Consider the following 24,470-nt stretch of genomic DNA (forward strand, 5'->3'; position numbering starts at 1 on the left):
TCTGGTTGCTGTACTTTTTATTATTTCAGTTATTACAGATAAGCAGAAAACACCACACAGATAGCCACGGCGCAAGGGCTGTCCTGATACCACTTAGTATGTGGTACTACCGTGCGGAGTAGCACACGACAGGACTATGTCAAGTGAAGAAAGCAGGTTCCGTGCGTGAAACCCTCAACCGTGCCGATGCTGCCCTGGGAGGAACCCAGTCAAGCACCTACAGCAGTTCACAAACATGCTGAGAGCATCTCGGTCCTGTAGTGTGGGGGGTGGCTAAGCAGCACAGAGGTACAAACCTGCCTTGGCAGACTAGTGCAGTGAGATATGTGAACTGAGTTTGAGTGGATTTTACTCCTGTTCTTGAGTCCAAAGTAAACCCAGTAGGGAGTAGCAGAGGTAGGACAGTAGAGAAGGAAAGAACTTCATGGTACCAGAAAAGTGAACAGGTTGATCTCTTGGAGGACGAAGGCTGTGCTGTGCTCCAGCATGCTCATACCCTCTTGCCTTGTATCTAGTAACGAGGGTTGGATCCAGAACCAGCAGTGCCCTCATTTAATTCAAGTTGTGCTAGAAGAGAAGCACAGATCTTGCCAGAGAACCTGCCCTCTGGTACCCACGTGCACATCAGCTTCAACAGCTTGTTTCAACATCCAGTTCAAGGAGTACAGACTAAAGCCCTGTCCATCTTCCAACTAAATAAGATTCCATTGGTATCCCTCCATGCAGGAAACAGCTGATGCCTGTGCAGCCAACAGAACAGTTGTACCTCCAGTGACAGCTGAAACACGGTATGTCATCTCAGATGTTGAGGAAAAGGAGAGTCCTTAGCAGGATGGCCCCTCTGGAAACCCAGCAGACAGTTGCCTGCTAGTGAACAGTTCTTTCCTTCTGTCTCTGGTAATCTGGAAGGGAAAGGCAAGGCTGAAAGAGCAGGAGAGCTGGCTGCGGACGGCAAGATGGAATTAGCAAAAATGTTACAGGAGAAAATACATTCCATTTATACCTCACTAAGTAGAGACAGTGTTTGCTACCCTCTTGGGTAGCAGCTGGCTTTAAAGTAGTATTTGCACCCCAGCCACTCATTTCATGTTATTTTAGGGCATTGAAAGTTTGAAGTCTCTTCCTCTGCTCTCTGTTTTTCTTCTTTCTTCACTTGAGAGTCAGTTTCCATTTTATAAAGAATCCTTGTTTGGCTTGACCTGACCTTCCTCCCCCTCCATTATATCTATGAACTCTGGGGTTACAGAAACCAAGCACTAATACAGTCTTATCCTTCACTCAGAATCTGAATGTTCTTAGGGAGGGCACTTACTGTAGGGGAAGTAACGCACACGCATGGTGATCTCACGGGCTGTCTTCAGGATCTCCACAGCCTGAAACCAGAAAGAGTTGCTCAGTGACCAGACTGGGCTGGAGGAAAGAGGAATGCATCAGTTTTACGGTGTCACCAGCTCAGTTGGTGCAGGCTGAGGGACCGGAAGGAGATGATGGGTGCACAATTCCTCTCCATCCTGTCCCTGCTTCAGCAGTGGAGCTGCAAGAGTGCTCACCTTGCTGTGCTCAATGTCCTGGAAATCCACATCATTTACTGAGAGCACCTGGTCACCTTCCTGCAGCCCAGCCCTGTGTGCATCTGAGTCGGGGATCACCTGTGAAGGGAACAGCAGGGACAACAGCAGTGACCCATGGCACAGCCCGGCTCCAGAGCCTCCCCATGGTGCCCATCTATAGGACAGGGGAGGATGGGGAGCAGTGGGTACTGCAGTGCAGCACCAATGCTCTGTGTGCTGGTGAGAGATCAGGCAATGCTGCAGGAATGGCTGCTTGGTGCGTGGCAAATTACAGCTGTGAGTTCAGAGACTCATATGACAGTTTCCCTGCACACCCAGCTGGCTCAGCAACACCCAAGGGAACAGACAGGATAGACGTAAGGAAATGGTAAAGGACAGACACACCTTAGAGATGAAGATCCCCAGCTGCGAGGCTTTTCCTCCTCGGATGTTGAAGCCCAGCTGCGAGAGAGAACAGCAGTGAAATACAACCCGGGCTTTGACCCAGGATCCTTTCCGCTGCCAGTGTTTCAGATTCAGCGTTCCTCCCCGCTCCCTGTCCTCCATCAGCTCCACATCCCCACACGTGAACACCTCTTGCCTCACCCACGTTCGCTCCGTTCACTCCCGGTTGGGAGCAGCACCAGCGCCGGCACCACCCCGCTGCCAGAACGTTGCCCGTCGGGGATTATCGCAACCCCGCAACTCGGCTTCAAGCAATTTTTGCCAGGAAGGGCATTGGGAACCGTGAACCGAGCAAGGGGGGAAACGACCGGGAGGGACCCGCGCCCCCCGCAGGCAGGGGGAGAAGGGTCAGTGTTAGGCGGGGCCTCACCTGCGCCCCGGGCGGCTTCTTCAAGACGATGGTGCGGGGCAGGAACTGGGTGAGCTCGTTGTTGTAGTCGGGGTGGTACACCCTCTGCAAGGCAACGCCCGTCAGCTCTGCCGCGCACCCCGGGCCGGGCCGCGGACCCCCGCCGCTTGCCCGCCCCGGGTTGCCGCCGCTCCACCACCACCACCACCATCCCGCCCCATCCCCGCACCTCATGCGGCGGCACCCAGGCGGGCGGGCTCTCGTAGGGCGGCAGGAACACCACCGGGAAGTCATCGTAGGGCAGCCGGCCCTCCATGCTGCCGCGCCGCCTCACGGGACGGGCCGGGACGGGGCAGAGCCCGGCCCGCTCCTCCCCTCCCCGCCCCGCCGTGCGCCCTGACGCAGGGCGCCGCCATTGGCGGTTCGCTGAACGCGGGTCCCGTTTGAATGTTGGCGGTTGCGGCGCCGCCTCCGCAGCTCGCAGCGGAGGAGCCTGGTGGGTCTCGGGCCGGGCCGGTGGCGGTTGCGAGGGCAGTTGCTCCCCCAGCTTCCCCCGCTTCCCCCGCTTCCCCCTTCCCCTCAGGCACGGCCGCTGCCTGTCGGGGCTGGGCGCTGGTAGCGGGGTGTAGGCCTCGCAGCTGCGGCCCAGGCCCCGGCACGGTACCTGCTGGCAGCGATGGGTGCTGCTCCTGTGAGGCCTTAACCCGGCTCCACTCCTCCGCAGGGCGGCCTCGGTGCCTGAAAATGATGAAGGAAGATGCGAAGGTGATCCCGGTGCGAGTGGCGTTGCGCTGCCGGCCCTTAGTGCCGAAGGAGATCAGCGAAGGGTGCCAGACGTGCCTGTCCTTCGTGCCGGGGGAGCAGCAGGTAGGGGAGCCCGCGTTCCGCACCGGGGCTGGCGGTGCCTCCCTCCTTCGGGGTGCTGCTGGGGCCTCGTAGTGAGCGTGGTCTGTATGTCTGTCTGCTCCGCAGGTGGTCGTCGGTAATGATAAGTCGTTCACTTATGACTACGTGTTTGACCCTTCTGTCGAGCAAGAGGAGGTCTTCAACACAGCTGTGTCCTCTCTCATACGAGGCATCTTCAAAGGTGCGTGTTAACTGAGCTTATACATCGTAGAATTGTGGAATACCAGCTTGGAAGGGACCTCAAGGATCATCTGGTCCAACATTTAAACTCTGATTTAAATTACTGGGAGTTTTGGTGGGCTCAGCTGTGGAAGGAAGTGCTGTTTAATTCTTCCTTCTGACTCACTTTTTCTTTTGTTTTTCTCAGAAAATTAAATCCCGCACTAGCCAGATTGTGACTTCAACCTCTTGTGCTAGATCTTGCCTCTTTGCAACCGGTTACACTCCACAAAATGATCTCTGTGTTTTCTTTAGGTCATTTTATTTCCTGATGCTGTTTCTGTAAGGCAAGAGTATTTTATCAAGAATAATAGGATGAGTTGCTAAGCATCTCATACCAGGAGCTGTTAGTGATGGTACTGCAGAGCTGGGATGACAGAACTTACACTGTGTTTCTGTGGCTAGCTCTAATAAAGCTTTAACAAAGAGTTGGAATAACAATTTTGTCTGTGTTTATGTTGCTAACTGTGATCTGTGCATAAAGCTTCTGTTAAATAGACGTCAAGGATCAGTGCTTTTCCCAGAATGCAGTTTTGTTCATTAAAGCTTCTTCTGGTTCCCATGTGATTATCTGATCTGGGCACCCTTTGTTCCCCAGGGTACAATGCCACTGTGTTAGCCTATGGACAGACAGGATCTGGGAAAACGTACTCTATGGGAGGTACCTACACTGCCAGTCAAGAGGATGAGCCCAGTGTGGGAGTCATCCCGCGGGTAATCAAGCTGCTGTTTAAGGAGAAGGAACAAAGGCAGGATTGGGAATTCATCCTCAAAGTTTCTTATCTGGAGGTAAAAGTTGTTTTGATTTTCAAGCTATTATGAACTGCAAATAAAGTGAGCTTTAATGAGGCCACCTCCTTCAAATTGTAGGTATTTGTTAAATTAAGCCCAAAGACCACATAAGGTCTTGTCAGGAAGTTGATTACGAGTCCTCGGTGTCTTTCAGTAGCGGTAAAACGAACAGAATGCAGTACAGAGGTAGCCATGATTTCAGCATAACTATGTGTCTGTCTCCATGCAAGGCTGATAACTGAACTGCTGCTCTGATGTTTTCAGATCTACAATGAGGATATTCTAGACCTTCTGTGTCCATCAAGAGAACGGCCTTCTCCAATCAGCATACGGGAAGACCCAAAAGAAGGCATAAAGGTCTGTTGCCCTGTTAGATGGGTCACATACAGCGTGATATGGCATGGGACGAATGTTTCGGTGAACTGTCTGACTCCTTAAGTGCTGCTTTGTGTTAGTGTGTGAGAAATCATCACAATTACTCATTTCTCTCAAAATCCGAGCTGTTGTTGATTCTTAAGTTTACTTGGGTAACACCAATAGGGGAAAACATTCATCACGAAGACAAGTTCTGTTCTGACTTCTTTTGAAGGCTATTTTAGGTGAATATCTGAGAACGTGCTTTGAGTCCTTCACCAAATTCCAAACCCTTGCAATTGCGCTCTTCCTTTTGGCAGAAGTAGTGTACAACAAAAGGATCCTGAGAGGAAATTATTTTAGTGCCCAAGTTATTTGTTTTGTGCATACGTGCAGATAAGCCTTATGCTACTGGTTGTTCTGTGTACTCATTTTGTAGCTGAGCTTCTGCTGTGCTTTATTCACACCAATTCAGTCTGCAGTGGTGGGTAGGTTGTCAGTTGTCATGCACACAGCTTAGGTGTCATGTCACTTTGATCCATTAATGTCTTTGTTACATGTAGTCCTGTGCTGTTTGTTGTCATCTCTAAAATATTGTGGTGCAACTCGTCCATGTGTTAGTAGCAGCATTGTGATTCAGGGAGACAGGCCTTTTAGGGAAAATGCAAGCTTGCCAAGGAGCATGATCAGTGCCCGCTATGCAGTCCTTTCTGTCCCTAAAAACCTGCCTCCCCTCTGCTCTATTCACACAAGTCGCCACCCCCACCAGCCAGTTTTCCACTTTCTGTGCCAGTGATGGGCACAGCTGTCAGCTCTCAGCTTGGCCAGGCATATGTGAAGGCAACTCTAGATTTCTCCACAGAATACTGAGGAGCCCAGCTAGCTCTCAAGCAGGCACGGAGGAACTTGGCGTGTGTATGAAGGAGAGATGATAGGATTAACATTACTGATAGGAAATTCAGAGCAAATTTTTGCTGGGGGAAATCCATACCAAGCTTCTGGCTTGAAATAAGGCTGATTATTGTGAATGCATATTTACAAAGGGAATTAACTTTGCTACAGGCTAAGACAGGATAAATTTTCTGATGGAAGTCAGGATAAAGAGGATAAATAATGCTTTCTTTCTGGATACAGATTGTAGGGTTAACAGAAAGAAATGTCACTTGTGCCCAAGAGATGGTATTCTGCCTAGAGCAAGGGAATAATTCCAGGACAGTGGCTTCCACAGCAATGAATTCCCAGTCCTCACGGTCCCATGCCATCTTCACCATTTGCATTGACCAGAAGAAGAAAAGTGACAAGTAAGTGTGATCGCACAGTCAGTCCTAGCAGTTGTTGGGGGTCAGACTTACTTAGCATTTCACAGTCCTGTCATTCTTTCCTGGTCTTGGATGAACTCAGCTGAGCTTGAGGCATTTCTTTTACTTGGCTGTCTCTGATATGAAGAATGGTTTTCAGCCTGGTAGCTCAACTACAGTAACCACTGGACTGCTTTCCTAACTGCATGTTTACTTGAGAGAGTAAAATAGTTTTTTTCTGCCATAGGAACAGCAGTTTTCGCTCCAAGCTGCATCTGGTTGATCTTGCTGGCTCCGAGAGACAAAAGAAGACCAAGGCTGAGGGAGACAGACTAAAAGAAGGTGTGTAGGAAAATGACTGGTATAGCTTGGGTTTCTTAACGCTTCTGAGTTCACAAAAAAGCAAAGCAGTTCTTTTAATTAACACTTTTAATGTGCTTTTTTTAAACCTTTTTGGTTATTTTTTTTTATAATAAGGACAGGAAATGAACAATTCCCAGTTACGGAGACATCTCTGCTCACTGTCATCTATTTGTCTGCAGGTATCAACATAAACAGAGGTCTCCTCTGCCTGGGGAATGTAATTAGTGCCCTTGGTGATGAAAATAAAAAGGGGAGTTTTGTCCCATACAGAGACTCAAAGTTAACAAGATTGCTGCAAGGTAAGAGACAGATGACGATAAATCTACATATGCACTTTAAATAACAAAGTAGCAAAAAAACCTCAACAGCCATAAAACCCCACAGCTCAAAGCAGTGGCTGCTGTTGACAGGAGGGCTTGCATTTAATGGTTTAGTTCCACTTCTTGCTGAAGCTGGGCCTGTTCTGTACTCTGATTTTTGAGGTTGCAAATATGTTGAGATGGACACAGTTGAGTCCACCTGTTTTGCAGTTCCTATGTGATAGAAGGAAACTAGACAAAGTGCATTTAGTTTTTTGGTGAGGAGAAGAAAGACGAGAAGCTATGTCTGGAAGCAGAGATCTATTATTATACCCTAATTATAGCTACTTACTGGAGAATATTGCAACCAAAATGAAGCTCAGGCTGTCTGTGCCTTCACTGTATGCATTGTGTTTGTTTTGTTTTCTTAGTCTGAGTATCTGGTCCTTATGGTGCTTATTTTTCTGTAGTTGTGATGGGCTTTTAATGCATTTTACCTAAATTAACCTTTAATATAGTCGTAAGTATAGTCATGCAATTTACTGGAGTTTTTTTCTTGTAGTTAAATAATTTGGTACAACAAGTTAGGCTTTTCAGTATTTTCCCTGTCTGGAAGTACCTAATAAAAAGAAGCTGGGTTGGGCAGAGGTTATTATGGGACCCTTTTTTTTTTCCTGATCATCCTGATATGTGTTAGTCTAAAACAAAAGGATAAGATGGCATACAGCTGGACAAGTTGAATAAATATATTGTTGGCCAATAATTCTTTAAATCTGAAGGTAGTGTGAATTCTGATGTCTGGATATCCATGGGGATCTTGGGTATTATTGTGTGGGAGAAGGGAGGAAGTAACCTGAGAGAACTATGCCAGAAATAGCACACAGAAATTGCAGTAATTACAGAAATTACTTAACAGGACAACAACGTTACTGGGACTTCTGATGTGAAATAGCTGGGGCTTAGGGATGAGACATAACTTTGGGATTTTGGCTTACAAAAATAAGCTGATTGTGCTGTATTTTCCTTCTCAGATTCTCTGGGGGGAAACAGCCACACTCTCATGATTGCCTGTGTAAGCCCAGCGGATTCCAATCTAGAAGAAACCCTGAATACTCTGCGTTATGCTGACAGAGCAAGAAAAATAAAAAATAAGCCAATTGTCAACCGGGATCCTCAAGCAGCCGAGTTACATCAACTAAAGCAGCAGGTACTGTGTGCTCCTTCCTGTGAGAAGCGTAGGTCTGTCCTTTTGGTACTAAGGTCATTAAAGAGTTAAGCAAAGATGCAGGATGCCTAGCTACACAAAATAAGCAAAAACTATTTAGTATGTGTTTCTCTGTCTCTTGAGATGGGTATATAAGTGCCATATACATGAATATTACTTGTAATTCTACAACAAGTATTCAATGCAACAAAAAAATGATAACATTAGTTTGATTTATATTTCCCTTCCACTGAACAAGTCATTGCCTGCCCATTAGGCTACAGGTGAAATGAGAAATGCAGTGATGGTTGCCTTGCTGACATCACCTGTCTATGTCCAGCACAGAGCAGAAAGTGAGGAGTGTTCCTATGTGGTCAGCTAGAGACGTAAATAAGCTGCATAAACTGGAATTGGCTAAACTCGAAACCAGAAGTGCCCAAGGGCTTGTCTACCAATGAGAGTTAACTGGGCTTGCTATGCTTACTTAACACTATGCATATGACAGTCTTTCATGCTATCTCTCCAGAGAAAAACTCAGTATTCTGGTTCCACAATGGATCAAGGGAGTTGTTTTGCTTACTTCATAGCACTGTTCACCAAAGCTGAGTGAATGGTTATTAGCATCCTGTAAATTCAAATTACATATTCAGGCAGCTTAGGACTGCAAATGCTCTGACTATCTCATGCAAACAGTAGCAACAGAACATTGGTTCAGCAAAGCGGGAGACCTGTGCTTTACATCAGCTAGGTCCCTGACCCTGCACACAGAACAGCATATCACCTCTCTGTGGGTGACTTACCATGTTCTGATCTGAGCATTCCTGATGAAGACAAAGTAGCTTTTCTTTTTATGAGTAAATTACTTAAAATACTTAACAACATGATTCCTTCCCACAGGCCATTGCCTGTAAAAGAACAGTTGTGAAGCATTATGACTTTTATTAAGATAAAGGATCTTAACAGTGTTCCTTCAACCATTTAGTTCCTGTATGGGAGAGCTTTACAAGTAATAATTGTTTGCCTTTCTAGGTTCAACAACTGCAGGTGTTACTACTGCAGGCCCATGGAGGGATCCTCCCAGTGTCTATCAAGTAAGATTTGTATATTAATGCTCAGTGTTCTGATGGCCATCACACACCAACAAAGGCTCTAGATCTCCTTTGCTCTAGGCAGTGCTGTAGAGTTGAGGGCAGAGCAAAGAGTTGTGTTTTAGTAGGTTCTGAACACCCTTTTTTTCCTTCTCTTTGTCACATTTACTGAAATTCCATGCATGCGTGGGTCACGTAGTTTTGTAGGAATCCCCTTAAGACTGCAAAAACCAATTGTAGGAAATATGAGGAGCATGGCAATGTCTCCTAACTGTCTGCTTTTCAGAACCATCCATCCCTCTTTTCTTCCTCTCCCCTCTACCTCTAATTGTAGGGCACCTCCGTCTCCATTGTTCCTAAAAGCACAAAATGCAGGAAAGAGTGGGATCGTGTAGGTGTTTGTTGTCTCCTGAGCATGTTCCAAAACCCAAGTACATTCAGTTTACAGACTGGTCAAACAGCATTCCTGTTTCAAAAAGCTGTTTTCTTCTCTTTCAAATGTCTACTTTTGTAAAGGTGTATTACTTACATATTCTTTTTAATTAGACTTCCTCCAGTGATTTCTGTTTCTCTGCTACAACCTATATTTATTGTAAGTTATTTAGGAAACTTGGAGGCAATTTCAGTGCTATTGCAAACCTCTAGCAAAGTCATGTTCACAAGCAAACCGGTCCTTAATATTTCAGTAGCATGGCACCTTCTGATAATCTCCAGTCCCTGATGGAGAGGAACCAATCACTAATGGAGGAGAATCAAAAGCTGAGCCAAGGGCTGAGTGAGGCTGCTGGCCAGACAGCACAAATGTTGGAAAAGCTCATTCTGGTAAGGTTCAGTTACCCAGGAAAAACTTTTTAGTTGCATGACTTCCCTTTTTAGCCAAAGACTAATCAATAGCAGCTCCTGTATTAACGGCATATTAGGAATCTCTGTCTTTAATGTTCCTTTCACATTCGTTTAAAATCTGTAGCTATCAGTCAGATCCAAAAGTCTTCCAGAGCCAGTCAGAGCCTAGAGATCTGTTGACTTCAGTGAGGGAAAGACCTGAATATTTCAGCTTTTCTGTTCCTTTAATGTTTTAAGTACCAGCACTTGCACATGTGCTCTCTCTTCCCCACCTCATTCTGCTTTTTGATTCACTGCAGCATATTTTTCCTGTGAAAAAGGGTGTTAAGTCTAAACAAACTCGTGGCAATGATCATACAAGATCTTTCAGTGCATTGATTTGCCACCAACTGACAAACATGCCTTTTGCTACAAATAAATTAGCTATTTGCTGACTTCTTAACTTGCTATTCCTACAGTTCAGTATAATTCTGACTTCTCTTAGGCAGAACAAGAAAATGAGAAGATGAATGCCAAACTAGAGCAACTTCAGCAACATGATGTGTAAGTCTGTTTCCACACCCTACTTATGCTGAGGAAATGTCTTTCAGCATTAAACATTTTTGTTGGGATGAAGTGGGTACACTCAATTTGTGTTTGTTCACCTAGGGCTCATTTGTGTGTTCAATGAGGAAAGTTGTTCCTTATTAGTGTGTGTGACACAAACATGCCATGTAATACTCACGGACTTATTCCCACGTCTGCATTGCAGATGCAAGCTTGATCTACAGAAGCTGGTAGAGAATGTAGAAGATGAGGAGCTAAAAGAAAATATTGAAGTGATTCGCAATGTGCAGCAAGTTTTGGCTCAGTTGCAGGTAAGACTGAATCCTGGGAGAGAAGAGTGTGCCAAGTGAGTTTACTAGCAAAACCAAGGGTTCCTTTGTTCATCTGCTGAACAGTGTATTCTGCTGTGCAGAAGCCTTGTTTAAGGAGCCCAAGAATGAAAGTATTAAATGAGTCTTGATATCTACTTCAAGACAAATTGTCCTGCTGTACTTTTAATGCTGCAGAAAGGCCAGTTGTGCTTGAGTGGCTGCACGTGGTGGTGAGGGGGGAAGGAAGAGACTCCATAAAAGAATTTGACAGTGGGAGTTTAGCACGGATTTGCAATTCAAAAGTTGGAAAGAGAGTTATGAACTTGCTAGTTTTAATGAGCAACAGAAATCGTAGGGACCTGAAATTGTCAAACAGAAGCTGCCCAATCTTCATCTAATTGAGGATCTTCGCTGTTCTCCCTTGCTAGATGTTCCCCCTGTTCCCTGACTCCTTACTCCTGTGAGGAGCTGGATGCCAATGCTGGAGTTGAGAGAAGACTAGAAAGAATGGCTTGTCCAGTTAGTCTAGGAGGAGCTCACTTTGCTAGAGGAGGAAGAAAATGTCATCCTCTTTCCAGGGACAGCTTTCTGGACAGAGGGGAATAACATTATGCTTTGTCATAACAGGCTAACAGACTGTTGTTGGTGTCCTTTTACTTCATCTTTCGCTCTTAACCAAAATTATTTTCTCATTGTCCTATATAGAGTGAAAGTGCTGCCAGAGCAGAAGCTGCTGCAGAGGTGGCAAACTCTGGACAGGATGCTACAGCCGTAAGTGAGGGGAGTCCAGCAGTGCAGACCTTACCAGGGGCATGTTTTTATCCCCTGATCTCTCCTATCTGCATCCGTACCCTAGTTTTCTAATCCAGATGTTTGGGAAAGAACGTGTCACTTTTGTGTGTGCTGCCTTTCTAAACTCTTATTTGCTCAATCTGTTAAAGATCAATAACCTGTTCTTATTTTAAAGTATCTTAATTTTTTATGTAAAAATTGAATTTGAAGTGTTCTGCAGAACCTGTGATCACATGGGTGGATTGGATTGGCCTCTCCTGTTTATCGCTGTGTCTCCTTCAGGAAGCAGGAATGGGCCACAATACCAAGAGATCCTCAGATGGCTTCACCACTCAACATGCCCTCCGTCAAGCACAGATGTCCAAAGAGCTGCTTGAATTGGATAAAGTCCTGGCTCTGAAAGAGGCACTTGCCAAAAAAATGACACAGAACGATAGTCAGCTGGAGCCCATTCAGTCCCAATACCAGGTAAGCTCTTTTGAAATAGTTCTGGTAAGGATATGTTCAGTTTATTTTTCCACAACGGATGCAGTCCCTCCATGCTAAGGAGGGAAGGGAGGAGATGATCTGTCCTTTCATGAGTGTGTTCTTATTGGGTCTGTTTCCTTAAGCTGGGTCACTGCCCTCTTGGGCATAGTGGGGAATTAACTACAGGGGTCAGCAGAAAAGGGGGGGGATCATCATGCCCTGCTACCTACAAATAGCTCTACCACCAGAAGACAGTCTTTTCCCTGAAGTAAGCTATCAGCCACTGTATGTTCTAGGTAGAATGGCCTTCTCTGCTTTTACTTGGAGGTTTGCTTGGCCACACCAAGCAAAATGCTAGTACTTCACTGTTAACTCTTGCAGTACAGCCAGGCGATCTGTTCACTAGCTGTGCTGGGATCTCCTGTCTCTGAAATTGTTCAGTCATAACTTCAGTCATAACTTTTAGTTTGTCACGGTGGTTCTGTGGCCTAAGATCTCGGTGTATGACAGACTGGCCATTTTCACACTTGTACTGCTTTTAGACAAAATGGTTTACAGCCTGTTGGAAAAGAATGTGGTTTCTTAAGGCTTCCAGACATAAAGCTTTGTTTTGAAGTATGGTTTCAAGGCTTTTATTTGGAGGCTTACTATTCTTGTTCTTTGTAGAGTAATATCAAGGATCTGGAACTTGAGGTCAGCAGTTTGCAAAAAGAAAAGGAGGAGTTGATCCTTGCTCTGCATATGGCAAAGAAGGATGTCAACCAAGCCAAGTAAGAGTGACTATGAGAGCTGTGTAGCTTACAGTGCTGAAAATTGTGTTAACGTGCCTGTGAAAATTCATTGTCTTGCACTTCATCCCTGGCAGTGTTCAAGGCCAGGCTGGACGGAGCCTTGGGTGACATGGTTTAGTGTGAGGTGTCCCTGCCCATGGCAGGGCGGTTGGAACTGGATAATCTTAAGGTCCTTTCAACCCTAACTATTCTGTAATTCTGGTACTTGTAAAAGCTCTTATTTTAATGCAGATGCATCTCTTTAACATGGCATGTGAATGGTATGAACTGCAGAAAAGCCTGATAGAGGGTTTTCATCAGTGGGAAAGAGAATTGCTTCGTTTTTCATAAGGTGTCTCTAAAGTTGGAGAGTACCTGTTTGAGAGTAACAGTTTGGGTGGGGGGCCTGTTTGTAAAGCGTGACTTCTCCACAGACTTAGTGAACGGCGTCGGAAGCGACTTCAGGAGTTGGAAGGACAAATTAGTGAGCTGAAGAAAAAGCTGAATGAGCAGTCAAAGCTCTTAAAGCTGAAGGAATCTACAGAACACACTGTCTCCAAGCTGAACCAAGAGATCAGGGTAACTAACCGCAGCATGCAGTTCTCAGGCTTGCTCTAGTGTAGACAAAGCAGGTTTGGGAGAGAAGGCCCTCGCTTTCTGTTTTGTTAGACTGAGAATACTGGGGTTATTTTGCAAGATTTCTTTGGTTGTGTGACCACAATTGCTGATGTAATACAATAGGCAGATGGCTACGGAGACTTGGAAGAATAAAAGAAGTCCAAAGTGTCTTCTGGCTATTCTGATAATTTATTGCCTCAGTCAAATCACTTCACTTGGATTTCCTTTTATATAGTTTGCATATGTTAGCCTTCCCTTTATTCCTTAAAAAATGAATTCTCAAGTTAGCACTTTGAGAGTGTCCCTAGGCAAGTATACAGGGTGGGCAGCACACTGTAGCCCACCTGCCACTCCCCACCCCTGGCAAACACACCAAGGGAATGTAGTTTGGAACTACTTAGGATGCAAGTGCTGGACGATTCCAGCCCCTTCTATTTTTCAGGAAATGAAAAACCAAAGGGTACAGCTGATGCGCCAAATGAAAGAGGAAGCTGAGAAATTCAGGCAGTGGAAACAACAGAAGGACAAGGAAGTGATCCAGCTGAAAGAACTGGTGAGCAAGCAGTAAGCCCCCCAGACTGTAGTTCCCTTCGAAGAGTGAAACAAATCATTACAGTGTTTGCTGAAAGGCTTTGTTTAACTATCGAGCACCTGAAAAACATCTGGGGAATTCTTTGAGGGTAACATTAGTTCATATGGTTGCCACCTTTCACCAGTTGTTATAAATGGACCCACTTGTATCTGGAGATCTTAAAGCTGTCAACACAGTTGTCATGATTCAGCTCTAAAGCAGAAGGCAAAAATATTCAATATTTTTAAGCATTGAAAGTTCTAGGGCTTGGCCAGAGAATGGGAGGTATTTAAACTTTCAAAGGAATATTGCATCCACCTAACAATTCAGGTAAACAGAATTGTTAATGAAATCCAGCTACGAACATGTAGCTGTTGAGTTCTGGCCTCACAGGAATTCTTACTGTAACAAGTTTGCTTTGGGATGCGAAGTGGTTCGTAGTCTCTTACAGCTTTAAGGCTCCTAAACCTTTTTAATGGAAGGTCTGAAGCCCTTCTAGTCACTTTAAGCCTAACAGCCATTTGTTCTTAGAGGCACTACGTGTCTTAAGCTTGTAATGATCAGTGACATTGTTATGAAGCACATGCATTGTGGAACAGCAAGCTTAACTATTCTGTTCCAAGAACTGTGAATCTGGCCACAGGTATTAATGTGAGGGGTGATTTTTCCATCTGTCTTAACATTATTTCCCTGCAGGATCGCAAGAGACAATATGAACTCCTGAAGCTAGAGCGCGATTTCCAGAAGCAGGCCAATGTACTTCGGCGCAAAACAGAAGAGGTGAGCATCCCATATCTGCTAGAAACTCCTGACCAGTTCCTAAAGGTCTGCAAAGTGAGGTTGAAGGTCATAATAGAATATGCAGACACTTCTCCAAAGCAGTTTGAAGGTCTGGAAATAGGTGCTTTTCTCTCTGTAGAAAAATACTGTGCTTCTGTCTGTGGCCTTAGAGGGATTCAAGTTAAATCTATCCCTTAAAGGCTGAATTACCTTTTGAGCATCAGGTTTCTGTGGCAAATGTATTTCAGACACTGAAGCTAGAAAGTGTAAAATGAGCTTGGGTGGTGAACATGCTAGATTGCAAAATTCTCTCAGAATGGCTGTACAGCAGAAACACATCTTGAAACCATCATTTTGGAGGCTTTCTGCTACCTTTAGGCCTAGAAACAGCTTCTGTTTAAACTTTGAATCTTGGCAAAGGAAACAAAGTCAACCAATCAAGTCACTTAATTCTGAAGTTACTCTGGTCTTACTAACCTTATACTCTGTTTTACTGCCTTAGTGTCTGACTTGCATTGTGAATACATCATGTTTTCAACCATTTCAGATTGAGGTATTTACTGTTCAGCTGTTGTGCAATTTGTTTTACAGGCAGCAGCCGCTAACAAGCGTCTAAAGAATGCTCTTCAGAAACAACAGGAGGCTGCAGATAAAAGGAAGGAAAGTCAAAATCGGGGAATGGAAGGAGTTGCTGCACGAGTAAAAGTGGGTGACAAGATGCTGTGCATTGCAACAATGAGTAGACTTAACTTTGTGAACTCAGTAGGTGCTGCTGGGGTTGATGGCTGGAGAGCAGAGGGGAGGAACATGGGGGAGCATATTAAGAGAGGCAATATGATTATTCAGTTTACCTGTGAAAGCATTTCAGAGAGGGATTCAGTCCTGAAATTGAGACTACAGCAAACCACTATACTGGGTTTTGGGGTTTGGTGGGGTTTTGTTTTTCCTCCAGAGCTGGCTTGCAAATGAAGTAGAGGTTCTCGTTAGTACTGAAGAGGCTCGGCGGCACCTTGCTGACCTTCTGGAGGACAGAAAGATCTTGGCACAGGAGATCCATCAGCTTAAAATGAAGAAAGAGGCTGGGGAAAACCCACCTCTAAAGTTACGGGTAAGAGAGAAGGAAATGCCGTTTTCCCTGCCTCACACCTCTGTCTGTTCAGCAAATACTGTTGCTTACTCTGATTTGCTCCTGTTTGACCTTTCCCCTCGGGTGGTAGGGATGGAGATGGTTACCTTTCTGGAAGAAAGCATTTAGTGTTGTTACTGTCCTCTGGCATATCACGGAACAGAGGTGCTGAAATAACTTGTTTCTTAATGCAATAAATATGATGGATGTGAGTGGGTCACAACCAAAGCTAGAAAGTGTAAAATGAGCTTGGGTGGTGGACATGCTAAATTGCAAAAATCTGTCGAGATGATTGTACAGAAGAAACACATCTTGAAACCATCGTTTTGGAGGCCTTCTGCTTCCTTTGGGCCTAGAAACAGATTCTATTTAAACTGGGAATCTTGGCAAAGGAAATAAAGTCAAGTGGGTCACACCCCTTAATCAAAGACTCTGAGGAGGAGCAATGTAATTTAAACTATGGAAAGATACTTGAGGATTTTATAATAGCTATGCTGGAATGTTGTCTGTAAATGAAATCCCAGTCTTGTGTGTATTTCTTCACGTATTGCTCACTTCTGTCCATTGCTGCACTTCTTTAGAGACGCACCTATTCCATCGCAGATTTGCAGGCATCAGAGATGGACCTTTCCATGGCGAAGCAGATAGAAAGCCTGGAAACTGAGATGGGGCTCAGGTGAGGCAGTGCACCAGAGCTGATTTACATGGCCTTGCCCCATTTTTGGGGTGGTTTTTTGTTGTTTTTTTGTCTTAGCTCTTCTCTTTCTACAACTCTTCTGTTTCACAGAAGAGAAAGTAAAAGAACTTATACACCAACAGTAAAAATAAGACCATGTGGTTCTCCTGAATTCTTTCAGAACGTGGGGTTGTGAGGACACTACTCAGAAACTAGGATTGCTTTTTTTTTCTGCTTGTGAGCATCTCCATAGAAGGGAAACACTGCACTTTTAGCCCAGTCACTAGCCCAGTTTTTCTCCTGTTTTGTAACCTCAAATACATGTAAACCTCAAATGTGTTCCTCCAAAGGAGTGCCCAAATAGCTGATCTGCAGCAGAAACTCTTAGATGCTGACAACGGAGATCGTGCGAAACAGCGTTGGGACAACATTGCAACAATCCTAGAAGCTAAATGTGCTTTGAAGTATCTCCTTGGAGAGGTAAATTCTGAATTATCCTATTTTAATCACTAAAAACAAAGGCTGTAAGTCTGCTTAGCCAGGGATGAAAGGAAGTGACTAACAAGCTGACAGCAGGGATGAATTCAAGTGGAGCTCTCTTCTACTGGATGAGATTTATTTCCCCCACAACTTCTGATTTAAAATATTCTCCTGTATTGTAGATCAGTTTAGGGAGTGAAAATTCGAAAAACAGGGAAGAGGGAAACGGAATAGAGAAGTACCTAAAAATCTTCTTGAATAAGTAGGCAGTCTGCAGGGAAAGAAGGGGAGTGCTCTGGGGCCAGAGTGGAAGCCATGGAATGGATGTTGAGATGTGAGAGGCCCTAAGAAGACTGGGAGTAGGGACAAGTAGGAATAGGGCTAATGTGTGATTAAGGAAAGAGCAACTGAATGACAGTCCCTGGTGCTTGGAAATTAAAGGAAAAGAATTAAGGAGCTAATATGAGAGAGCATTCTTTCTTGAGATCCCCCCAGTACTCAGATTGAAAGTGTTGCAGGAAAAGAGATTAATCTAGAACTGTTAACAAGACTTCCTGCTGTTTTGCATCTCCATACCAGCTGTCAAATATCTACCTCTGAATTTCTCATATAATCTCATTGCTGATGGCCAGTCCAGTTCTTATGGTATCTGGAAGCTACAGAAATGCTTTGCCATCAGACTGCTGCATAGCTGTCCCAACTGGCATTAAGAAACATGGAACTGGAACTCACTGACCCAAGCAATCATCTTGCTTCTGTCTTTCAGCTGGTCTCCTCAAAAGTGCAAGAAAGCAAATTGGAGAGTAGCTTTCAGCAGTGCAAAGCCAGCTGTTCAGACATACAGAAGAAGCTGACTGAAGAGCAAAACCACCTAGCAGAGGTGGAGACTGAGTTCCAAAATCAGCTTTTGCTGCAAGAGCAGCACCACCAGGAAAAGGTAAAATAAAGTGATGGAAATCTTCAGAGCTCCCGTGTCTTGGGACTGTGATTCCTGAATGGTCTCAGTGATAAAGGGAAAGGGGATATGCTGAAACCTGTTGCTGTATATCTGATGAAGATTTATTAGACTTTTGCAGATAGCTAACAAGGAATCTCCCTGTTCATCTTCTGTCCTATCCAAGTTGGTTTATTCAATAACATTTTGCAGTGTTTTAAATGAGGATGTTACACCTGAGCACAAGATAACTTAAAAATAGATCAGGGTGGAATCATGCTTTGAAGCGGCAGAAAGAATCTTTCTGAAATTAAGGCCTTTTCCTGGGCTGCCAGATGTCTACTTAGGCATTCATGCCTGTTTGTCTCTAACACATTAACTTGCTTTTAGGTTCTGTACCTGCTTAGCCAATTCCAGCAAAAAGAAGCAGCAAAGAAGAAATTGGAAGATTCACTAAATGAGCAGGAGAAAGAGCTGCAAGAGCGACTTAGGTTCCAGGTAGAGTGTCCAGGTGTGACTTGGGGTGGGTGTGCTCATTACATGCTACTTGGAATAGGAGCTTTAGAGTGAGGAAGGTGAAGAAGGATTGAGAGTATTTCCATTTGTAGCTAAAGTTACTCAGTTCAGTTGCCTGCAGGGGCCAGTTGCTATACAGGTTTGAATAAGCCTGGAGTTTTTTTTGACTCTTAAATGTCTTCTTCCATTAAATAAATGTAAATGCAGTGTTGAGGCCCGTCACAATCCGACCAGCTCACGTAAACTTCCATGCTCAGAATACCTTTAGTTAGGATATTCAACATGCTATTACTAGTCCTTTGAGCGTATTTCCACCGTGCTATGTGATGGAACAACTTTAGCTTGATCGTATAAGTATTTCATATGCTGTAACTTTTCTTGTCCCTAAAGAATTAAGTAGTGTAGCAAGCTCTTGTCAAAAGGCATATTCAGCAATGTATTAAAGCAAAATCAGTCATAGATGTGCCTAATTTGGAGGTAAGCCTTAGAAACAGACGATTTTAGGTATTAAATGGTCACTCTGAAAGGATCAACTCCTCTCTGTATTGGTGGTGTTAGACCTAAAACAAGGCAGCAGGACTAATGATTGTCCTGATCTAGATGTGAGAGCTGATCTCCTGATGGAGAATACGAAGAACCCCCTCTGGTGCTGCCAGACAGATCAAAACAAAAAAATCTGTCACAAACTTGGGCTCCCTCCTCCATGTAAGCCTACAGATTCCATCTTGTCTTGCGAACAGGAGGAGGAGCTGGAGAAAATGAGGGAGTTCTGCGAGAAGAACCAAGAACTTCTCCATGAAAACAACACTCTTAAACAGGTAGAGATCTGTACAGACGGAGGTCTGAAGAGCTTCCTAGCAGTTGCATTAATGTATTTTGCAAATGTTTTGCTAACCTTTGTCCGTTTTAACAGAAACTGCTGCTCCTCCAAGTTGCCAGTGGACAGAAGCTCCATCGCGTTCGGCAAATGGCATCAGAGTCCTCAGATTCTTCTTTTGATTACATTCCACCCAAAGTAAAGATGCTGTGTACCAGTTTTCATACTTTTATTGTACCTGAGTTCTCTTCAAAAGTTAATGTTGGCTGTTAATAGTCTTGGTTTCTTTCTCCCAGGTTGCTTTTTACAAGGCATCTTGTTCTTTAATTATTGGAGTTTGCCTTGTCTGTACTTCAGAGAGTCCTTAAGGCTTGTGGTTTCAGAATACTGTGAAACTGGCTTACATTAATGGTTTCAATCTTAAAACAGGAAAAAAAAAACCTAACAAAAATCCAAACTTGTTTTCTTAGTTTAAATATGTCTGACTCTGTATCCTCCTTTGTAATCCACGTTTTCTCTTTCTCTCTGTAGTATTTCCAGTCTCTGAATGATTACCTTGCAAAAAAGCCAAATCTTAGTGCTGGGAGGAGTAAATTCTTTAGAACTTTGTCAAGGCTGTGACACAAATTATTAAATTCCCAAGGGTTTGTCAACCTATAGCTTTGAATTTTTAATCCTGACAATCTGGTATTCTCTCCTCCCTAACCCTACAGCCTTCCTGGCTGTCTGAGAGGAATGGGGCTGTGTTGATGGGGGTCTGAAGTGCCTTAATAAAACGTAAACCCCCTGTTACTTCTTCTGGGGCCTCAATGCTTTTAACTTCTGTGTGTAGCCAAAGGCTCGCCGCCAGACGACAGCAAAACCCCGTGCACGAGCCTCAGAAATGTATGTGGAAGAGCTGTTCTCTGAGTCGGGGGAGTCTGAAGCAGAGGTGGACGACGCAGACTGGATTCCAGTAAAAGCGGTCAAAGGAACAAAGAAAAGCACAATGGGGGTAAGATCCAGTTACCTTTGACTTGTTACCTATGAGGGAGTCACTAGCCTGTATCCCTAAGGATCTATAAAGAGCAAAGGCTGCCTATAGTTAGTGACACCTTCCTAAACAGTTTTTCATTGGACAAGTTTTCTTCCACCATGAGATATGTGTTCTGTCCAGCTGCCTGTGACTGAACTGGCCTGTATATTTCAGACAGCAGCAAAATAGTGAACCCCTACAGCAGCCTTATTCCTTCGTGGAGCCTGCTTTAGTGAGGTGGAAAAGCGATGGCCTGTCATAATATCCCCATGTAGTGCTCCCACCGTGGTGTGCTGCAGTGGCAAACTAGAAGCAGTCTATAAATCACCAAAGCTCTTTCTACACAGAACTCTTTTCTCTGTCAGTGCTCCTGCAAGGGCCGGTGTGGAAACAGGCAGTGTGGCTGCAGGAAGCAGAAAGTGGGCTGCACTGAAGGCTGTAGCTGTGACCCTGCCAAATGCAGAAACAGAGACTCTGGCTTTCTGGTGAGTAGTGCTGCATTTACAGCCACACTATACAGTGTTTAAGTAAAGCTGGGTGAAGGGATAAGTGCTTGTGCTGTTAGTGAACATGCACAGTTTGTCAAGGTAAAGCATACGCACCTTGCTGAAACATCTGTAAATGTCACTGATTCAGCGTTGCCCTGTGCTAACTGAGCCCAAAGCTTTCCACTGCACTGAAGATTGACATCTGGGAGATGTCTCATAGATTTACCTACCACCAATTGTCAGCCATGAATGTGAGGACAAACAGTTTGGGTCTTTCTTTTGCCCTTGGTAGATAAAAGTTATATCTTTGGCTTCAGGTGGCACAAAAGCTTAACTCATTTTCAGGTTATTTTTGGTTTTGTTGAAGAATGGAAAGTGATTATTTGGGGTGGGAGTTGTAGCATCGGAGAGCTTCAAGAGCAACTGATGTTCATTGGAACTCTTGCTAGAAACGTCTGCCTTACTCTTTCTGAGTGCCTTAGTCTTTCTGAGATTTGAAGCAGAGATCTCCCATAGTCATTCTTTAATTATTGACTCTTCTATGAAGGCAGTTGCCTGGAAGAGGCATCTGGCACCCTGGATTAGGAATTACTTCACAGCTGGAGAGAAGGGGGCTTAGGGACCGCTGGTATTTCTTCAGCTGTTGGTGGGGAAGGAAGGGGGGGGAAGTTTTAAAAGTGCTTCAAAATAGTATTGCCCCCAGGATGCTGCGCAGTGTGAGGACCAAGGAAGGGACTCTGAAGGTTCCTTGAAACCTGAAGACCCCACTGAAGTGACTGTGGAAGGCACCTTTTTTCATCCTGTGTGTGCCACACCACCCACAAAGGTACTGCCTAAAGGTGTATGGGGAGAGGAAGGGCTCTGGATGTGTGAGCACCTTGTTTATGATGTTACTGATGGATCTGTAAGCAAAAAAAGGCCCAAACAAACAGGGTGATAGACTGGTGCTAGAAAATTCTGAGCAGATTGCAGCTGTCAGAAAAGCTTGTGTTTGTTTTGAGTCTGCTCAACTCTTTTCATACTAAAATTTTGCCACACAGGCTTACCATGCTTTCCTGCTGCGCCTTCCAGCAATGAGAGTCTGGTGTTGGCAAGGCTCATAGATGTGATTGCTTCCCAAGTCAAAATTTATTGTTCTTAAACCACTGTGTACAGTGAACAGCAAGTGTTTCAGGGCACTGATCCACTCAGATTCCCTTCTTTTCTTTTCTGATAGGTCCTGAAACCCATCACAGACCAAGAGCTGTTCCTGAAGAAATCCAGCAACCCTGCTTCCATGCTCATGAGTGATGAGGAGTCCCAAGAGAACCAGATCCTGCTTGTGAAGAGAAAGAAGAGAATGCTGAGTAGCAATACCAGCTTCTTCTCAGGTTGCACCCCTATCAAGGAAGAGCGCAACTGATGAGCCCACAGGTGCATGACTGGCCTGGGCTGTGTTCCTTCAGGCCATGTCACTGATGACTTTAAAAAAAGTGGAGTTTTGTTAGATTGTGTCCTGTCCAGTTCTCTGTGAATATTTGTATGTGTGGCTCTGGAATTTCTGCAGTGAATGGAGTTGATTCAGTCCGGGTCCCTCATTCCATCCTGAGCTGTGAACGTGTTGGGTACAGTTTAATCCGTAATCTTGAAAGAACTTTGCCTTTGCACTGGAAACCTGGGTCCTGTCCTCTAATCCCGTACGAAGGGCTGTCCCAGGCTGCTGGAGTGCTGTCTGTAGTCTTAACCTAGAGAGCAGGGTGGGAACAGTCGGTGTTTCTCTACCTCTGGGGCACTGGCCTGTCATTGTTCAGTGAAGTTGGAGCCTTGCTCTAGCTGCCTGTGAATATTGTAGTGATTTTAACTTGGTAGCTCTAATAAAGTAACTACTAAAACCCCCTGACTTCTAATTTTACATTACTGCATACAATAAGTGATTTTACATGACTGTATGTAGTGACCCACCCAGGCCAGGGTTAATTGCAGGGCTCTCTCTTCCACTTGCTGTGTTGTTGCCCCTGAAGCCTCACTTCAGGTCTTTTTCCTACTCAAAGCGGGCAGTCCCCGCAGGGTGTCCTTCCCCCTCCTTGCTGCTGTCCTGATTTTTGAGTCACAGCATGAGGCAGTGACAAATGTAATTGTTTTGTGGGTTTTTTCGCCGCCAGTGGTAGCAGTGATAACCCAGACCTGTGCTTTTGACTCGCACACAGATGCCATCCCTGAGCTGGAAGAGCCCTCTCTGTTTATTGTGAGCTACGTGCAATACTATTTGGTAGGTGGCTTCTGGCTCTGTGCAAGCCAGGCAGGCTTTGCTGCACAGGAGCTGCTCAGACAGGCCTTTAATAAACATCAAAGGGTATCTATCTGGATGGTTTCTCTTAGTATCAGAAAGACCTTAGAAAGAGCAATGTCACTTTCCCTTTCTTACAAGCTCATTCCTTCTAAGAGGAGTGGTGGGAGCAGCTGGAGCAGGAGCAGGGTTTGTGCTGTACTCAGCAATGTGCTCACTGATAAATCCATGCTTGGAGCTCTGTGCTTGCCTGGGAGAACTTGACCTAATGAAAGGCCATCCATCCATCCATCCATCCCACATGCCTGCCCCTCCCTTATGAGAGGGCTTAGGAATGGTGAGTAAGGAACTGTGGGGTATTTGAAGAACAAAGACACAGCATAAAGGCAACAAATCCTTGTGTGGTGACATACAAGGTGCAGATGCCTGTGGTTTAAGCAAACTTGTCCTTCTCATAAAGGGCTTTGTGAAACATCCATGTTCTTGAGGAGGTGCCTGGGCAGTGGCCTCGGTGGCAGGTCTCACCTTTCCCAAACGCTGCTGTCTGGCTGGAGGGCAATGCTGTTGGATGAGTTGTGTGAACCTGAACCTCAGTCCCAGCCCCTGTGTGCTCCTGTCTGGGTGTTGGTTTGACCATGCTCTGGTGGCACAAAAAGGCACCTTCCTCAGCGGGGCAGGGAGCTGGTGTAGATGGTTCCCCCCAGCCCACACAAAGCAGCAAGGCCTGGGATGGGCCTGACCAGCCAAGCTGTGTCAAGCCAAGCTGTGCTGAGCTGTGCCAAGCCATGCCAAGCTTCAGCCAGCCAGAGCAAGCAGGGAGCTGTGCGGAGCACAAGTCACGTCATGCCAACTCCTGGTGCCACCGGACATGTTCAAAGGCTTAAATTGAGACAAGCAACTCCGTTTTGTGCCCAGAGCCTAACAGCTGATGACAACCTGCCCTGGGGGAAGCAAGGGGGCACCCTGGAGGGCTCAGAAAACATCCCTCTCCAGTTATATGGTAAATATAATATATAACAATATATATGTGTGTGTGCATGTACCCATGTGGGGCTTTGTAGAGCAGATGTAAGACTGTGTCACTGTGTGACCGAGTGTTTGTGTGTGAGGATGTAAATTGATTTATGCATGTATTAGTGTGAGAATATACATTTATAGATATGTTAGACTATTACATATATAAAAGAATAGGTGATTGTGAGCATTTGTTGCAGAGGATGTGTCTATATTCTATATATACATGATCTATAATATAAGAAGTTGTATAGTTGAGACCTATACAAGGCTGTCACCCTGTGTGTACAGGGGAAGTTGAAACAGAATCACAGACTCAGCCTGAAAAAAGATCCTAAGGATTGTCTAGTCATTAGGCATATATAGAATCATAGAATCATTAGGGTTGGAAAGGACCTTAAGATCATCCAGTTCCAACCCCCCTGCCATGGGCAGGGACACCTCACACTAAACCATATCACCCAAGGCTCTGTCCAACCTGGCCTTGACCACCACCAGGGATGGAGCATTCACAACCTCCCTGGTCAACCCATTCCAGTGCCTCACCACCCT

At 45.0% G+C, this 24,470-nt stretch overlaps 2 protein-coding genes across 8 annotated transcripts; one reads left to right on the plus strand and one right to left on the minus strand.

Moving 5' to 3' along the window:
• Window positions 1–2,712, minus strand: PDZD11 (PDZ domain containing 11). 5 transcript variants are annotated; one of them, XR_009968811.1, is made up of 7 exons: window positions 2,594–2,712; window positions 2,386–2,469; window positions 1,956–2,012; window positions 1,551–1,649; window positions 1,313–1,373; window positions 1,004–1,234; window positions 1–921 (listed from the first exon to the last, which is right to left on the minus strand). XR_009968811.1 is itself a non-coding variant. In XM_062640145.1 (6 exons), the coding sequence occupies exons 1-6, from the start codon at window positions 2,678–2,680 to the stop codon at window positions 868–870; spliced, it is 423 nt and encodes a 140-aa protein (XP_062496129.1). In that variant the 5' UTR covers window positions 2,681–2,712; the 3' UTR covers window positions 1–867. The 5 variants fall into 5 exon arrangements, 4 of the variants coding, with proteins under 4 accessions (XP_062496129.1, XP_062496131.1, XP_062496128.1 ...); XM_062640145.1 differs by lacking the exon at window positions 1,004–1,234 and having other exon boundaries at window positions 1–902; XM_062640144.1 differs by having other exon boundaries at window positions 909–1,234.
• Window positions 2,713–2,741: 29 nt separating this feature from the next.
• Window positions 2,742–22,517, plus strand: KIF4A (kinesin family member 4A). 3 transcript variants are annotated; one of them, XM_062640148.1, is made up of 31 exons: window positions 2,743–2,860; window positions 3,089–3,231; window positions 3,337–3,451; window positions 4,088–4,278; window positions 4,546–4,638; window positions 5,770–5,936; window positions 6,181–6,275; window positions 6,476–6,595; window positions 7,627–7,802; window positions 8,829–8,890; window positions 9,574–9,709; window positions 10,215–10,273; window positions 10,482–10,587; window positions 11,293–11,358; window positions 11,662–11,847; window positions 12,514–12,617; window positions 13,052–13,196; window positions 13,678–13,788; window positions 14,503–14,586; window positions 15,178–15,291; window positions 15,539–15,694; window positions 16,294–16,388; window positions 16,739–16,868; window positions 17,635–17,805; window positions 18,193–18,300; window positions 19,059–19,136; window positions 19,232–19,333; window positions 19,968–20,129; window positions 20,516–20,635; window positions 21,342–21,464; window positions 21,855–22,517. In XM_062640148.1, the coding sequence occupies exons 1-31, from the start codon at window positions 2,812–2,814 to the stop codon at window positions 22,038–22,040; spliced, it is 3,753 nt and encodes a 1,250-aa protein (XP_062496132.1). In that variant the 5' UTR covers window positions 2,743–2,811; the 3' UTR covers window positions 22,041–22,517. The 3 variants fall into 3 exon arrangements, with proteins under 3 accessions (XP_062496134.1, XP_062496132.1, XP_062496133.1); XM_062640149.1 differs by having other exon boundaries at window positions 9,577–9,709; XM_062640150.1 differs by lacking the exon at window positions 19,232–19,333 and having other exon boundaries at window positions 2,742–2,860.
• The last annotated feature ends 1,953 nt before the right edge of the window (window positions 22,518–24,470 follow it).

Source organism: Pezoporus occidentalis, unplaced genomic scaffold (genome assembly GCF_034315485.1).
Source record: "Pezoporus occidentalis ecotype Australia unplaced genomic scaffold, CSIRO_AGI_Poc_V1 ctg63, whole genome shotgun sequence".
Lineage (NCBI taxonomy): Eukaryota > Metazoa > Chordata > Aves > Psittaciformes > Psittacidae > Pezoporus > Pezoporus occidentalis.